The sequence below is a fragment of the Globicephala melas genome, chromosome 4, assembly GCF_963455315.2.
Source record: "Globicephala melas chromosome 4, mGloMel1.2, whole genome shotgun sequence".
NCBI lineage: Eukaryota > Metazoa > Chordata > Mammalia > Artiodactyla > Delphinidae > Globicephala > Globicephala melas.
Genome location: NC_083317.1, coordinates 128868308 through 128885302, shown reverse-complemented (window position 1 = coordinate 128885302; position 16995 = coordinate 128868308). Strand labels below are relative to the sequence as shown.

The following is a 16995-nucleotide window of genomic DNA, read 5'->3' as shown; positions in this document are numbered from 1 at the left end:
ACATTTTAACCGGAGTCTTCTGAATAAAAGACTGTAATCTAAGGAAATGAAAGTTTTTAATAGTGGAAGTAGACCCACCGGAGATAGTAAGTGCACAGTCCCTGGAAGTGTTTCGCTGAGCTGGTGACCACTTCCCAAGGATGAACTAGAAGATTCCTGATCCCTTTCAATTCTGAAAATCCGTAGTGGCTCTAGTGGTGGGAGCTTCAAGCACCTTGGCAAGCCAGTTCCAGTCTCTCCTTGTATTTTCTCCCTTTTTGTGGCTCTGCACCCCCCACCTCCATAATACAGGCTATTCTTCCAACTTTTCCAGCAGTTACCAACAGCCTGTCATATTTAAGAGCATTTTCTTGGCAAACCACCATTCTGCATGAAAGGAAGGATTGGGATTGGGGAAAGTGGATTTGACAGTTACTACCCAAAGTATGTTAATTGTAAGCTTTGTACCTTGGCAGTCATAATTTATACAATAAACAAAATCCATTTGTTTGCTAAGCAACACCTTTCCCTCATTCTTGACCTCAGTGGAGGTATTTGACCTCTGGACTTAAGAAATCTTAAATTCCATCCTGCTTGCAGAACATGCTTTAGTGGCCCTGGCAGAAGCAATCTCATTTCTGCCCTGTACTTACCTCCCTTGGCCTGAATCTCACCATCCATATCCTCATCTCTGACATGAACCCAGCAGCCCTGGGCATTCTCTCAGCATAACTGATCTCAGATGAGGTACTATGCAGGCTTCTGTGGGGATCCCCCATGCACCGAGGCCTCACATCAGGAGCAGCTTCACTTCAACCTATTGTGGGTTCACATCCAGTCATCTGTCAGAGGGGAAGCTTCCCTTTGTAGAATAAGGCTCAACAGATCCTATATCTAATATGAATAATAAGAATATCTTTATCCAATGACAAGATGTGACTCTCTGAAGAGCTTCAGATTTGGGAATACATTTTATGTGTATATATAAAATTGGGATCATTTAGAGACTACTTCTCTGCTAATATTTAGATATTATTATTACTTGGAAGAATTTTCCCTCTAGAAAAAAAGCAGGTTAATTTGGTACAGACTGTCTCTTATAAGAGTATAAGAATAATTTTTCTTAATTGAAAGAAAGAGCTTTTTTATTGAGGAGAAAAAAATTATTATCTTTTAGGGTATTGTATTTAATTCTTTCTAAGGCTTTTATAATATGTAGCCATTTGTGGTATCTTCTAAATAAATAATAGCATTTTAATTTTTGCCTTTCAGCTTTCACCTGAATTGTATCCATTTAAATAGATTTATAGCTGTTTTCTTGAACAGTCCAGGCTTTTCTGGTTCTTTCTGCACCTGGGGCTTAATAACACAATAAGCAAAGGAGAGAGAGGGAGAGAGGTGATAGAGTGTATTGACACCAAGTGAGTGAGCAATAAAGGTGGCTGTATTTTCCTGCCATAGGAGGGAAGGGCATATACAACCATGATGTTCAGTCACTTCTTTTTTTTCCTAAAGGTAGAAAATATACGATGTAAGAGTGGTAGGAAGGGAGGGAGACTCGTTGCTTTTTCAGGTTAGGGGAAAGAAACATCACTATAAATGCACTTGAAGAAAAGGCAAATGGATTTTCATTTTCTTCATTAAACATGTCATCTTCTTATTTTGTTTCCCCTCTGTCTTGCTGAATCTACCCCAGCTGATGTATCTGCCTCTGCCCCAGTTTTGCTCCTCCAAGGGCCCTTCTGTCCACTGTGGCATGAAGGGTAAAAGCCACAAAGGCCCTTTCTTCGGTCATGTCATCTCTTCACTGCCCCTTGGCTTACACTGTATTTGTGCTTTATCTGCAGGTCTGTGGCTGTCCTCTTTATTGGAAAACCCCCATGTTCAGGGCTGCAGGGGGAGAGAGGACAGGATTTGTGTCAGCCCAGTCATTCATTGCCATGTGGAGAAAGTAAGTATGAGAGCAGTTACTCTGGGGCTGGGCAAGGAATTGTCCGGCCCTCATGACATGCTTTATAAAAGTCACTTATTTTACTCATTTATTAATTTTCCCCTTACCCTTTGTTTCAACAAGTAAAATTCAATGACTCACAGTTTATTATGCCCACACACAAATTCTTTCCCTAAGCCTTTATCTTACGTCTCTAATCAGTAAAACAGACCTTTAGAAATACTTCTTTAATGAGTATTTGGTAGTTCTTAGTTTCACTTGTTAACAATTTGAGTCTTAGGATTTGACTCTTGCAGCAGTGACATAAATGCTCCTTTAAGGGGAGCAAACCACACTTGTCACATGCTTCCATTCTCATGTGATCAAATTTAGAATTGTATGTAGTTGATTTCTTAAAAATAGCTGAATTCTAGTAGATTTTAGTTACTACTTTTTGAAAGCTCCAGTTAAGTAACAAAGGAATAGAACATCTATCAAGATACTCCTGGATTTTAACATCCTGACAAGTTTTCTTAAACTCAAATCCAACTTTCTTCTCTCTTTTATTTTTTTCTCCCTTCTTTCTTCTTTAGAAGTTATTTCTTGATATATTTATCAATTTAAGAGACTGTTATAGCATGCCCCTTCTACCTCTTTTAACTGATCAGCCTTCTTTAAATATGCTTTTCTCATCTTTTCTGGGCTAGATACCCTTCCTGATGAACTATCGGGAAATGCTGTTCACCTGATGTCACTATCATCATCATCATTATTTAAAATCAACATATAATAGCAGCAAAATTCAGCTTACAGATTCTTCTGATTCTTTCATGCCACCTCAAAGCCGTTAGTAGTATAATGCTTGAGAACATGATAGGTGATGAATAACTGTATTCTTATTTTGAAAAATCTAGCAGCAAGTTGAGTTCACCAAGTTCTTCTTGCATTACAATAGAACTAAAGTGATCAGGGGATATAAGACTACCAGTTAATGGACTTCTTTTAAAGAACAACATCAAAGCTAAAAGTTATAAATGCTTCATGTTTTCCAGGTGAATTTTAGTCATTTTGTTACAGGGAATAGTTCTAAGTTGTTCAAATACCAAGGACTAGAATGGCCCTAGGACTAGAACCACTCCTCATACACCAGCAGGATGACTCTCCAAAGTCAGGGTCATGGTCACCGTTCCACTTCTCCTATCGCAAATAGGAAACAGCTAGATAAAAATCTTAAAAAAAAATTTTTGTGTGTGTAGTCGTAAAAGAAGAACTCCTTGGAGTCTAGAATTAGCAAAAAAGCACTAATTAGGAGTAAACCAGTAAAAGAATTGGCATTTGCCATTCTGGCTGTCTCTGGCACCCTAGAACCTGAGGGAAGAAAATAGAGCCAAGGGCCTGAACAATAGGGGGGTCAGCTTGGATTCCCTCTCCTTTCCCTACCAGTAAAGCCAGGACCTCAGCTGGGTGGTCTGCTTGTCTATTATTAATTATTATTGTTGTTATTAGAAATCAGTGTATAACAGTAGCAGAATTGAAGATCTTGAAATGTGTAGATGTTCTAGCTTTCATTCAGCTAGCTTCTCTCCCCCTGGTAGGTGCCAGGCCCTGAGAAATGCCTCAGGTGGAGTGTGAACAAGGGTTAGAAAGAATAGGGATGTTACACAGCTCTTGTCCTGGGTATCTTCAGCCATTGAGTTCAGCATTGTTGGCAAAAGCCATCTAACAATCTGGGAAAGCAGCAAGAAGTGAGTTATGATTATTTCAGAGAACGTGTTGAAGAAGCTGGGAGATTAAAAAGGGGTGGGGGGAGTAGTTCATTCTATAAAAAATTAGAGCCAGAGAGAAGAACTATAACTACTTACATTCTAAGTTACTTTGAATATGCTAGGACCCTATGTTTGTGAGCCTGACTATCAAAGAAAAACTAGTAATCAACTTGTTTATCGGCAGTTAACTGCATAATATTAAGGAAAGTAACAGCCAGTTTTTTTGTCTTAGACTTCATGTCACCGGGATAGGGTGGACATTTCTGTTGGTGGACAGAGCAGCAGCACCTGCAACAGCTATATTCCTTTATTGAAATGAATCATTTTCATTTTATCTCTAAGAAAAAGAGATTATTTCTGCAAAGGCAAAAGGCAAAAAGACTTGAAGCACAAGTCTTCATTTTCAGTTACTATAGGACACTGCTTATGAAGTTATACAGCATGAGCAACTGTCCCTGTCTTTTTTCATTAAAAAATTTTTTTTTAAAATTCTGTGAACAGATAACTGATGTCTCTGTATCAAAGCTTTATTTTCTGCCCAGATACTATAACGACTGGAGCGCCCTCTAGCGGGAGCTCCTTTTTCAGCACTTAAAATGCGTGCTTTAAAGGAGACTCAAGTATGGCTATTTTGGGAGACAAAGCAACTAAGCAGGATGGTTTGAATTACCACACTGACCTTAAAGAAGACGTGTGTTTATTTTTATAATTTTTTACAAATTGTACCCTTTGCATAAAGTGACTTGGGTCCAAGTATAGTATATAAAACTTTCAAGTACAAAAAAATAACTGGCAGGACTTCCCTGGTGGCGCAGTGGTTAAGAATCTGCCTGCCAGTGCAGGGGACACGGGTTCGATCCCTGGCCCTAGAAAATCCCACATGCCGCGGAGCAACTAAGCCTGTGCGCCACAACTACTGAGCCTGCGCTCTAGAGCCCACGAGCCACAACTGCTGAGCCAACACACCACAACTATTGAAAGTCCGTGTGCCCTACAGCCCGCACACCGCAACTACTGAAGCCCGTGCGCTCTAGGGCCCGTGTGACACAACTACTGAGGCCCACGTGCCTAGAGCCCATACTCCACAACAAGAAAAGCCACCGCAAGGAGAAGCCTGCGTACCGCAACAAAGAGTAGCCCCCGCTCACCACAACTAGAGAAAGCCCACGTGCAGCCAAAAAATAAATTTTTAAAAATTAAAAAAAAATAACTGGCAGATAATGACACAGAATTAAAACATATTGGCATATACATACACATGCTGACTTGCTCCAATAATAGGCTCTATATAATCTTGGGGGGAAAGTCAAATACAAAAGTTAACAGCAAAACAGGAAATAGTTTGCCTCCTGTCCCAGTGTTTATGGGGTGGAGGCTTCTGAGCCCTCCTCTGAGTGGTCTGAGCATGAACACCTTAACAGGCTCTTGTTCCCCTGCCTCTGCTCCCCTTCCCTTCCCTGCTCTGCTGCCCATTTCGTGTCTGTACTTTGACATCTGTTTCTCTTGCAGTCAAGACATTTTTAGGGGAAAGGCATTGCTCCACAGCTTTTCTTTTTGAGTTCCCAGTTTACCAGCTTTGTGACAGAGCTCCTCTTACACAGAGTCAGTTATATTGTCCCAGCTTTTTTATGCTTTACTTCCTCTTACCTTTTCATGTCAAAGTGTCATTTTTCCACTAACAAAACAATATTTCATCCTAAGAGCTCTGGATGATAGTTTAGAATAGCTATGTTTACCTTCTTTCTCCAGCTTTCACGACTTTTTTTAATCTCTTTCTCTCCTGCCTTATAGAGTTCACCAGCCACTAGCATTGGCTGAGAATCAGAATTCACCTTTTCTCTCTGATTCATGCTTCTGATCGCAAAAGGCCATACCTAATTTGACTTTTCCCTCTTAGAGAGTCTCTCATCTGTCAGTGTCTGTGCAGTTTGTACTTAGAGGTGCTATACCTCACTGCCTTTTGTTGTGATCATCCCACCCATTTTCTTATCCTAAGAGGTGATTCCCATCAACACCTATTTCAGTAATCTTTTTCTGAAATATATATTTATTTAATTTTGGGGGTCCTGAGCATGCTGAAAAATGATAAGGAAAATAAATATAAAGATCATTCTATGGCTTTAATAATCACAAATGAAGTCAGTTAAGGGTATATCTGTTAGATCACAAACATTTTTTGAGAATCTTCAATGTGAAAGTCACTATGTCTATCTAGTGTTAAGGGAAAAAAAGAGCTATAACTTTGCCTGCCCTTTAGGTGCCAGAGAAATAAAAGAAAGTTCGTGGTACAATGGTGTATGTAATACATACAAATTAAATAGTACAAAGATCAGTAAGGAATTTAGTTGTCAGAGAAGGTTTTTTGAAAGAGGTAGTTTATTAGCTGGACCTTAAAGAATAGCCAGCGTTCAGATAGCAGAGTTGGGAGAGATGGTATTCTAGGAGAGTAAAACAACATGAGAAATGGCACCGAGGCAAGAATGCACACAGCACGCTCAGAGAAGAGTGGTTCAGGCCAGCTGCCCGGAGTGGACGTTTCATTTAGCATAGTAGTGAGATAGGCAGACTCTAGCCTAATTAAAGAGGGCCTTAAATGTCCAACTTAGACATCCAGACTTACTCATATAAGTGGTAGAAAACTGTTGAACATTTTTGGAAAAGGGAATTATATAATCAAAGAATGTTTTAGAATGATGAATTGTCCATGATGTGAGGTTGCATGGACACTGAAGCCTGTTATGACCCTCTTCCCTTCTAAAGGTCTCAGCATGAAGTAATAAGACCCTGGACTTGATAAAACAGAAATAGGAAGGAAGGAATGGTTGTCTAAAATGTTTTGAGGAAATATTCCTCAGGACTCTAGTATTCCCATCCCAAATTCCAAGCACCTAGTGGTCTAAAATAGAAAGCTGGGAGTCATCATGGACTTCCCCCCTTTTACCCCTCCACACCTATCAACTACCATTTCCTTTCACTTGAACCATATTTGCCCCTTTTTCTTCGTCTCCCACTGCCAGTATCCATGCTCAGGCCCTTGGAAAGATTTCTGCTTGATATTTATGAAAAACACATCTGATCATGTCACAGTCCAAGTTAAAATTCTTCTGCGAGTAGGCGAAAGTCCAGGCTTCTTGACCTAACATAAAAGGGCCTCCAGGGTCCAATCCTACCATGTCCCCTTCCCTTACCACCCCAGTGCTTGCAGCTGCTCAAATAATCTGTGCAGTCTCACACCAGATCTTTGTACATGCATCCCTCTTGATCTGCAGTAGTCCACTTTCCTACTTCACAACTCTTCAGGGAATTTCACTGGTCCTCCTGTGTCTTTCCATGACACCCTGAGTTTATTACTTCTGTAATAACATTATACAGGATTATACATCTTATTGGTGTAGCTCTTTCACTAGACTGTAAGTTCCTTACAGGGCACAAAACTATGTCTTGGGCTTCCCGGTGGTGCAGTGGTTGAGAGTCCGCCTGCCGATACAGGGGACACGGGTTCGTGCCCCGGTCCGGGAAGATCCCACATGCCCCGGAGCGGCTGGGCCCGTGAGCCATGGCCGCTGAGCCTGCGCGTCCAGAGCCTGTGCTCCACAACGGGAGAGGCCACAACAGTGAGAGGCCCGTGTACCGCATAAACAAACAAACAAACAAAAAACTATGTCTTATTTTCTTTGTATTTCAAGTATTCACAAGGCCAGACAGTATCTGGCACACAATTAGCATTCAGTAAATGATTAAGGAAGAAAAGCAAGAAAGGTTGGAAACTAATTGGATGTGGAGAATAAGGAAGAGAAATAAGTTTAAAATGACTTCAAATTTTCAAGCCCAGATAACTTGGAGTGGTACCACCATTAACAAAAATAGACATCCATGACTTTGAGGGAAGATTTTAAATTTGGTTTTCGCTATTTTGACTTTGCTGTCAGAGTATAGCATCCAGATGGAAATGTCCAGCAATTAGTTGGATGTGAGGAATTCTTAGAACTTGAAGATTTAATAGGGCCTTCATTTTCTTCTTAAGCCTGGTGCTTCAAAGTCTAATTTCAAAAGCCCCCTATCATGTTAGTCCTGAATATGTCTGCCAGCCTGGACAAGCAGAAGTTCATGTCTTACGTGGTATGTAGTGGTCCATCAGATGTGTTCCCTCCTAGTGGGCAGCTCTGGAGTTCTGGTTCCAGATGCCCTAAGCTAACCTGAACAGACATTCTCCTTCAAGTGTATTTTTACATGCATTAGTTCAGTTGACTCTGTGGTCTCAGAAGCATTCTACAAAAATAATGTACCGTCTTGTTGTTGAGCTTTTATTAAGATGGCCCTTTGACAAAATCAAGAGCATGGAAAAATTTCCTTTTTTTTAATCACTGAAAAGAGAGCACTTGATTCTTGATCTAAATGGCCTTCAGATCAGACTGAAATTACCAACTATTGATGTTGTAGTCATTGTTCATAGTAGCCAGTCTTCCTAAGCAATTGTTTCTTTTCTAGGTTGCTGAGTAACCATCATGATGATGCCTCTAAGTTTATCTATCTTCTTGCAAAGCCCAGCTGCAGCTATCTAGAACAGGATGATTTTGTTCCTTTACTTCAGGTAATTTTCATTTCCTTTTAAAAATGGGTTTTATTTTTAGAGTTTCAGAGGCTTTTAAAATTTTTTCAACTGTGAGATATGTCAACTGAGATATACAAATTTAGAGGTCAGATTTCTAGACGAGTTGTTTCCAAGCTTGTTTTAGCAGCAAAATCCTTTTGTTTAGAGAAAATTAACACTGATAATAGTATAAACAGATAATAGTATGAAACAGATAAAACAGGGCTACTCCCACTGAAGCAGAAGAGAGAGGCCTTACTCAGCCTCTCCTCTTGCCCACCCACAGCAGTCACAGAAGCACCTTCTGAAACCAGGAAATTGGCCTAGTTGAGTAGACCTTTGTTAAGGTTAAAGAGAAAGAGATCTCCAACAGAAAGAGCCCACTTGGGGAATATTTATATCCAGGCCTTCTGATGAGAATCAATTGCATGCCAATACTGGATCTGTTTTTATTATAGCATTCTTCATAGCCTGATACATTACTTGTTAATATTCTTAATTTCATATTTAAATATTACATTTTTCTAAGTAGTTCACAAATTACTTGAAGCTGAGACCTGCCTTTCATTTCTGTTGAATGCACATCATTTTTTTAGTTGTTCTAGTAAATCCTTGTTTACTGTTAGTTAGGATACCTAAAGAAGGGCAGAAAGATGCATTAATGTAGTGCAGGTTTTTTTAAGTTGTATTCGTGGCTACCATCAATTTTTTAATAGATTTTTGTTGAATTGCAACATACATACACAAAAAGACACATTAATCACAGTGCATCAATTAATTTTCACAGTGTGAGCACATCTGTGTAACTAGCACCCAGATGAATAACCAAAAATTACCAGTACTCCCAAAGTTCTTCATGCTCCCTCCCAGTCACTGCTGCCCTAGGGGAACCACTATCCTGACTTCTAACACTGTATGACATAGATTTCTAGTTGTTGGAACAGTTTTACATGTTCAGAAAATGAAGTTTGGTTGTAATTTATTTTGTGTGCAGGGTTTTGAGCTTGTCTTAATTTGCATGGTAGCCTTGATTATCCTTAGACTCATCTGCTACATGTTTTTGTTCCCCTTTAAAAAGTGTTCATGGGAATGAGGATTGTTAATCGTTTCTTACATTTAATCAAGATCATCATACATAATATCCAATATTATGTGTTCCTATTTATGTTTTGTGAAAGTTCTCCAGCCACCCCTCACCCTCACCAGCTCAATCCATTCGCAGTCGTGCTCTGTCTCCTACAAACTGCATCTTTTTGGCCCCCTTCCCCTAAGAGCTTCTGGTTGGGTCTGGCAGATGGATAGCACCGCCAGGAGGTGGGAGGGCAGAAAAGAAAGAAGTTAGCATTTCTTCCCAACTCTTTGCTTCACCACAGTAATGTATTTCTCTATAATACAGCTTCTGCTGGATGGCCGCTTCTCCACAGTTGTAGTGCCTACTGGGCTCCTGTAGCTCTGTTCCTCCCCTTGCCCTTTGGCCCTAGGGATTGTAACAATATCTTTCTGTTGCTCATCCCCGGTGCCTTCCACTCCCTTGTTTGTTCCCTTAACCTCCCCACGACTCCACACATAATTGCTTCGTGAAAGGTTCATATGGGTGAATTCTTTTTCCTATGGGGACCTGCCTTGACTGAGTTTTATCAGAAGCTTTAATAAAAGCTTTGACAGGAATATAAATGAAGCTGTACCAAGAGAATTATGAACAAACAACAAAATTATGAATTAGTGGACATTTTTACTTCCGTCCCTTAAATGTAAGGAGAAGTTTTATTTTCATATAAGAAGTGGACGTATGGAGTCTTCTGGTAAAAGATGACAGACTGATACATTCTCCTCCCATTCTTTTCCAAACTCCTCCAGTTAAAATATAGATATTTAAAAGGAATAAATCCATGAAAGTTAATGGAATGGCATAGAGGAACAGAGGAGGAAAAAAATCAGTATACAAGATACGTAGTATTCCTTGGAGATAGAAAGCAGAAGCAGGCTAAGGAGACTACAGCCTGGAACGAGGGGCTGTGTATGGGCTGCAGTGGAGAAGTGAGCTACTCTGTTCCACTCTGCTCGTTAGGATCCCAGAGAGGCTGTAAACTTGAGTTGGCAGAGCTGATGAGAAGTATTAGAAATGGGGAATCATTGAAGGCTGGTATACAGAGCAGTTGACCAGTTGACTCCTTACCTGGTTCCCAAATGTAAAGTGCAGCCTGACAAATTAACAAACAATAGAGCATGTTAAGACAAATTCCAGTAGAGGAACATCCTAGATAGTGTCTGGCCAGTACTCATCAAAACTGTCAAGATTGTCAGAAAGAAGGGAAGTCTGAAAAACTGTCTTAGCCGGAAGGAGCGTAAGGAGGTACAACAGCTAAATGTAATATGAGATCCTAGAACAGAAAAAAATACATTAGGTAACAACTAAGGAAATGTGAATTAAGTATGGCCTTGAGTAATAGTAATAATAATGTATCAATATTGGCTTATTAATTATAGCAAATGCTAATGTAAGATATTAATAATTAGGGATCTGGGTGCAAATATATGGGAACTTTATACTGTCTTCTCAATTTTTCTGGAAGGCTAAAACTGTTCTAAAAAGGCATTTTTAAAAAATAATTACTATATTCAGGGAGATTATATAAAACAAGAATAGATGCTGACATAAGAAAGAGCTGTTTGAATTTTAAAATGTAAGTGCCAAAATTTTAAATTTCAACATAAGGCCTGGAAACTAAAGTTAAGGATATCTCTGGCACACACAAACTCACAGATGGGGGAGAAAGAGAGAGGCAGAAGAGAAGACATAAAGGACCAATTCAAGAATTTCAACATCTAACTAACTGAAATCTGAGGAAGAAAGAAGGGAAAAAACGGAGAGAAGGAAATCATCAAAGAAATAATATAAGAGTCATCAAGGAAATAATACAGGATGGAGAGAATTGGAAAGACTGGAGTGATAGGATGGGTCCAGAGAGCAGGAACCCAGTGGGATTCCTGTTTCCTTTCTTGAGGAAGTACAACATGCCTGTGTAACCATCATCTGATCAAAAACAGAATGTGACCCTCCCATCCCAGCCTCTCATGTTCCCTCCAGTTACTGCCCACAGAACCAGAATACACAGAATATAAATCTTCTGGTTGAGAGGAGCCTCTGAGTGCCAAACACAGTGAATAAAAAAAAAGATATACATAAACCAGTCCTGTTGAAATTTTAGAAAGCCACTGGAATCCCCCAGAGAGAAAAACCAGGTCACCTTAATAAGAATAAGAATCAGGATGGTATTAGATTCTCATTGGCAACTCTGGGGAAATGGATTTGAATTCAGATTTCTACATCCTGCCAAGCTATCAATCGGATATGAGGTTAGAATAAAGTCATTTAAAAATTCAGAAAGTTTATCTCCTATTTTCTTAGAGAGTTATGGGAATATATTCTACAGCAAATTAAGTAAAACAAAAAAGAGAAATGCATGAGATACAGGAAAGAGTGGATTCGATCCAGAGAAGCAGTGAAATAAAGTCCCAGGTTGGCAACTGAAGAACAGCCAGTCCAGAATAGAGAAGGTGGAGGATTTCTCTGGAAAGGGAGGTAGAAGGGGATAGTTGTTACATGTGAGAACAGGGAAACTGGAGAATATGATGAAGATGCAGCATCGTGTATCAACAAGCTAAAGAAAAGCAATTAGAAACTCCTTGAAAAATGAAAAAACTGTGTAAGACAGTCATGTATAAACACGAAGCAAACTGAAATGTGACATGATTATAAACAACTGATGGAGGGTAAGAAAAGGAAGTTCATCTAACCTCAATGCCTGGAACATTCTCCTTTGAATGCCCCCAAGGGACATGATGTTGGACCAATAAGAAATGAAATGCATTCCTTATATGCTGCTTAACTTAGCATTCAACAGTATTTATATAATCAAAATGTCATAAAATATTTTGATGTATAACACCTAAAGTCACTCTATGGATTAACTGTAGAAAATTTTATTATGGTTGCAGAACAGTATTTAAACAACCTGAACAATGTAAAAGTCAAAATATTGCCAACAAAATGTGAAAGAGAAAAAGAGGGAGAAGAGAAAATAAGGGTAGGGGTGCTATAATCATCATCCTATGTAAAAGGAAATTAAGGCACTAAGATGAATGGGGTGAAAAATGTATAAATAGATTATTTGCAGTTTACAAAGATAACCAATACAAGAACTAAAAATCATAACCTCAAATATTGGGTAAGGTGAGTAAAGTGGGACAGTTTAAATGAGCTAAACCCTCATCTTCCCTAGCAAAGAATAATAGATATTGTCTAAAGTTGATAGAGCTATAAAGAAAAGTAATTGTAGGGACTTCACTGGTGGTGCAGTGCTTGAGAACCCACCTGCCAATGCAGGGGACACGGGCTTGAGCCCTGGTCCAGGAAGATCCCACATGCTGCGGAGCACCTAAGCCCATGTGCCACAACTACTGAGCCTGTGCTCTAGAGCCCGCGAGCCACAACTACTGAGCCCACGTGCCACAATCACTGAAGCCCACACGCCTAGAGCCTGTGCTCCACAACAAGAGAAGCTACTGCAATGAGAAGCCCGCACGCTGCAATGAAGAGTAACCCCCGCTCTCCACAACTAGAGAAAGCCTGAGTGCAGCAATGAAGACCCAGCACAGCCAAAAATAAATAAATTTTTAAAAATAAATTAATTTTAAAAAGTGATGCCTATTAAAAAAAAGTAATTGTAACATAGTATTTAATTATACTTAAATAATAATTAAATTTTATGTTTAATTATAGAGCTAAGCAGCAAAAGAAATAAAAATATAAATGATTCAAAAGAAGTGGGGCTAAAGGTGCATGGATGGGGTAGGTTGGTAGAATGGTTCTTCCACCATAAGTTCTTATATACTCCTTGATTTTATACCATGTGTATATGTAATTTCTCTTATTTTTATTATGGATAATTTTGAGCATATACAAATGCAGGCAGAGTGATCTACTGAACCCCCATGTACCCATCACCCACCCCCAATAATAATCAGAAACCAAAGAGATAGAGAATTTTAAAAACAGTAGCACTTTCAGTAAGTTGAAATCTTGGTATGGGGAAAACTTTAACAAAATAGACGACCAATTAACTAATTTCATCAAGAAAAAGGAGAAAGAACTAATAGACAAAATAAGAAATGACAAGGAGGAACAGAAGAAATTTTTTAAAAATCATAAAAGACTATTTTGCAGGCCTCAAATTTATTTGGAAAGAAATTTGAAAACCTAGCTGAAATGGAAAATTTCCTAGGAAAATACATCTGACCAAAATTGATCCCATTTTATTTATTTATTTATTTTATTTATCTATTTTTGGCTGTGTTGGGTCCTCGTTGCTGTGCACGGACCTTCTCCAGTTGAGGTGAGTGGGGGCCACTCCTTGCTGCAGTGTTAGGGCTCCTCATTGTGGTGGCCTCTCCTGTCACAGAGCATGGGCTCTAGGCACACGGGCTTCAGTAGTTGTGGTGCATTGGCTCAGCAGTTGTGGCTCATGGGCTGTAGAGCTCCGGCTCAGTAGTTGTGGCGCACGGGCCCAGCTGCTCCGTGGCATGTAGGATCCTTCCGGACCAGAGCTTGAACCCATGTCCCCTGCATTAGCAGGTGGACTCTCAACCACTGCGCCACCAGGGAAGCCCAACCCCATTTTATTTAGAAAGCTTAACAAAGTAATTTCCTTAGAAGAAGTAGAGATCTTTATTAAGGAACTACCCCACAAAAAGCACCAGGCCCAGGTAGTTTCACAAGGGAATTCTACAAAACCTTCAAAGACCAGATAGTCCTAATGCTTAATAAATTATTCCAGAGAATTGAAAAGGAAGGAAAACTCTATAGCTCCTTCTATGAAACAACTGATACATAAACCAGGTACAGACAGTACAAAAAAGAAAATTGCAAATGAATATAATTCATGATTAATAATAAAAAGTAATAAATAAAATATTAAAAAGATGCATACAACCTGGTGGGATTTATTCCAGGAAGTCAAGATTGCTTCAGTATTAGGATCTTTTTTAATATCACATGTTGTTTCTAAGAAAAAAATTATGATTGTCTCAATAGATGCTGAAATCACTTTGGACAAAATTTAACACCCATTCATTAAAAAATGCTCAAGAAAGTAGATATTTGAGATACTTTCTTAACATGATTATAATATATATACCTAGCGCTAAAGCCAGTATAGAAAAACATTAGAGGCATTTCCATTAAAATCAGAGACAGGACAAGGATGTCACAATATCCATTACTGTTCAGCATTGTACTAGAGTAATTATACTGTACAAGAGAAAACAATTAGAGGCATAAGAATGGCTGAAGAAGTAAAGTATTCATAGATGACGTGACAGTAAACCTGGAAACCCAAGAGAATCAGTGATAAAACTCAAAACAATAAAATAATTCAGTAAAATAGTAGGAAATAAAATTAACATATACAATCATCAGATCTTCCATTTCTGACCAAAATGGAGTAACTGGGATTGGATTTGCCTTCCTACCCGCAACAACAAAAACGTCAGGCAAGAAATACAAAATAATGGTTTTCAAGGTGCCAGACATCTGGCAACAAAAGATAGTGATTCCTGAGAAACAGTAAACAAACAAAGTGATCCTTATGATCGCCTTGAGAGAGTTTCCAAGCCACAGTGTGTTGATGGGGACCCTAGGCAGAGTTCAGGGAACTCCCTGAGTTTAGGAGACAGAGCTGAGAATCTAGAGGGACCAAAGTAGCTAGAATTCTTGGGACAGAGCACCAAAGAGGAAAGAAATGCACAGAGAGAAAACTCCAGAGAGCTTCAGAACTCCTCCATGAGTATTCATCAGAGGTACTGATCAGCAGATATATGTGAGGAAAGTAACCAAAGCTGAAGAAAGAGCTACCCCAAATTAGAGGGAACAGTACCCATAAGTCACACAGGGCCAATCAAGAATAATATCTGTCTCTACCATCCAGACTGGAAAACCTCATAATACACGGCACTTTAGGTAGAGTAGTCATAGGAGTCTTGCCTCAGTAGTGGGGAATAATTAGGCCTAAATTAGATAGCACTCAGTCCTGTCTAACAGATCTGAAAAGCAAAATCTAGAAGGATGAGAGGGTTTTTCAAAGTAACTTAACAGCATCGCAGAACATAAAATATTTATTCTATTCAGAACTTGAGAATAAAAGAATATAAAAATATCCAGCACTCAAAAAGGTAAAATTCAAAATGGCTGGCAACACCAGGCATGCAAAGAAACAAGAATACAATTGATGATTAGGAGAAAAATCGATCAATTGAAACTGACTCAGAACTGACACAGATGTTAAAATTAGCAGACAAGTATATTAAAACAGATACCAAAAACTGAATACTTTTTTAAAGACCCAAACTGAACTCGTAGAGATGAAAACTAAGGTGTCTGGGGTGAAAAATATACCAGATTAGATTAACAGGAGATTAAACATTGCAAATTAAATGACTAGTGAACTTGAAGACATAGAATAGAAACTATCCAAAATGAGACATAGAGACATAAAAAAAGAAAGAAAAATGAAAAGAGCATCAGTGAGCTGTGGGGCCTAACTTCAAGCAACTTAACATACTTATAAATGGAAGAGAGGATGTTGTTAAATAAAGAATTTGTCAGGTCTTAGTCGCAGTTTCCTAGGACGGAACTTCTAAAGCCTCGGAATTTCCCGAATGATGAGTGTCTTTGTTTTTCATGGTGGGCTCCTGGGACATGCCTGAGTTTATACTAATGAGGTGACTCATTGTGGGCCCCTATATAGTTCCAGGATGAGGGCTTCCCATGCCAGAAAGGCCGACCATGTGATTACAGGTTGAGACTTTCAGCCAGGTGATATCAGCCTGACCTCCAAAGAGGCAGGGAGCCTGGAGATTGAATTCAGTCGTGTGACCAGTGATTCAATCAATCATGTCTACATAATGAAACCCAATTAAAAAGTCTGGACACTGAAGCACAATTGAGCTCCCCCTGGTTAACGATACACGGTAATGTGCTAGGAGGGTGACACATCTTGAGGACACAGAAGCTCCACATTTTAGACCTTCCCAGACCTTGCCCTATGCATCTCTTATTTGGCTGGTCCTCATTTGTATCCTTTATAATAGAATAGTAATCATAATACATTACTGTCCCCAGTTCTCTGGGTCATTTGGGCAAGTTGTTGAACCTCAGAGGATAATGGAAACCCCCAAATTCATGGCCAGTTAGTCAGAAGTATGGGTAGCCTGGGAACCCCAGAGTTATGGCTGGTGTCTGAAGTGAGAGGAGTCTTGTGGGGGACTGTGCCCTTAACCTGTGAAATCTGCACTAACTCTGCATAGTTAGTGCTGAAATTGCATTCCAGGGGGACAGAAAATTATTTGAAGAGATAATGGCCCAGAATTTTCTGTACTTGGTAAAAACTATAAACCCATGAAACTAAGATGCTCAATAAGCCCAAAGCACAAGAAACACAAATCTATACTAGGGCACATCATAATAAAGTGGCTCAAAACCAGTAATAAAAAGAAACTTTGAAAAGTAGCCAGAGAAGATAGTCACATTTCATAGAGTGGAACAAAGATAAAGATGACAGCGGATTTCGTGTTGGAAAAGTCCAAGCCAGAAGACAGAGGAGCAACATCTTTAAAGTACTGAAAGGAAAGAACTATCAACCTTGAATACTATACACAGTGAAAATACCATT

At 39.2% G+C, this 16995-nt stretch overlaps 1 protein-coding gene across 5 annotated transcripts in view; it reads left to right on the top strand.

Moving 5' to 3' along the window:
* PPP2R3A (protein phosphatase 2 regulatory subunit B''alpha) overlaps positions 1–16995 on the top strand; it is a 222679-nt gene that overhangs the window by 93047 nt on the left and 112637 nt on the right. For all 5 annotated transcript variants that reach the window (XM_030873423.3, XM_030873425.3, XM_060298583.2 and 2 more), the window contains 2 exons: positions 1827–1930; positions 8164–8266. In XM_030873423.3, coding sequence (XP_030729283.1) covers positions 1827–1930; positions 8164–8266 — 207 coding nt within the window. The remainder of the gene's footprint in view (positions 1–1826; positions 1931–8163; positions 8267–16995) is intronic.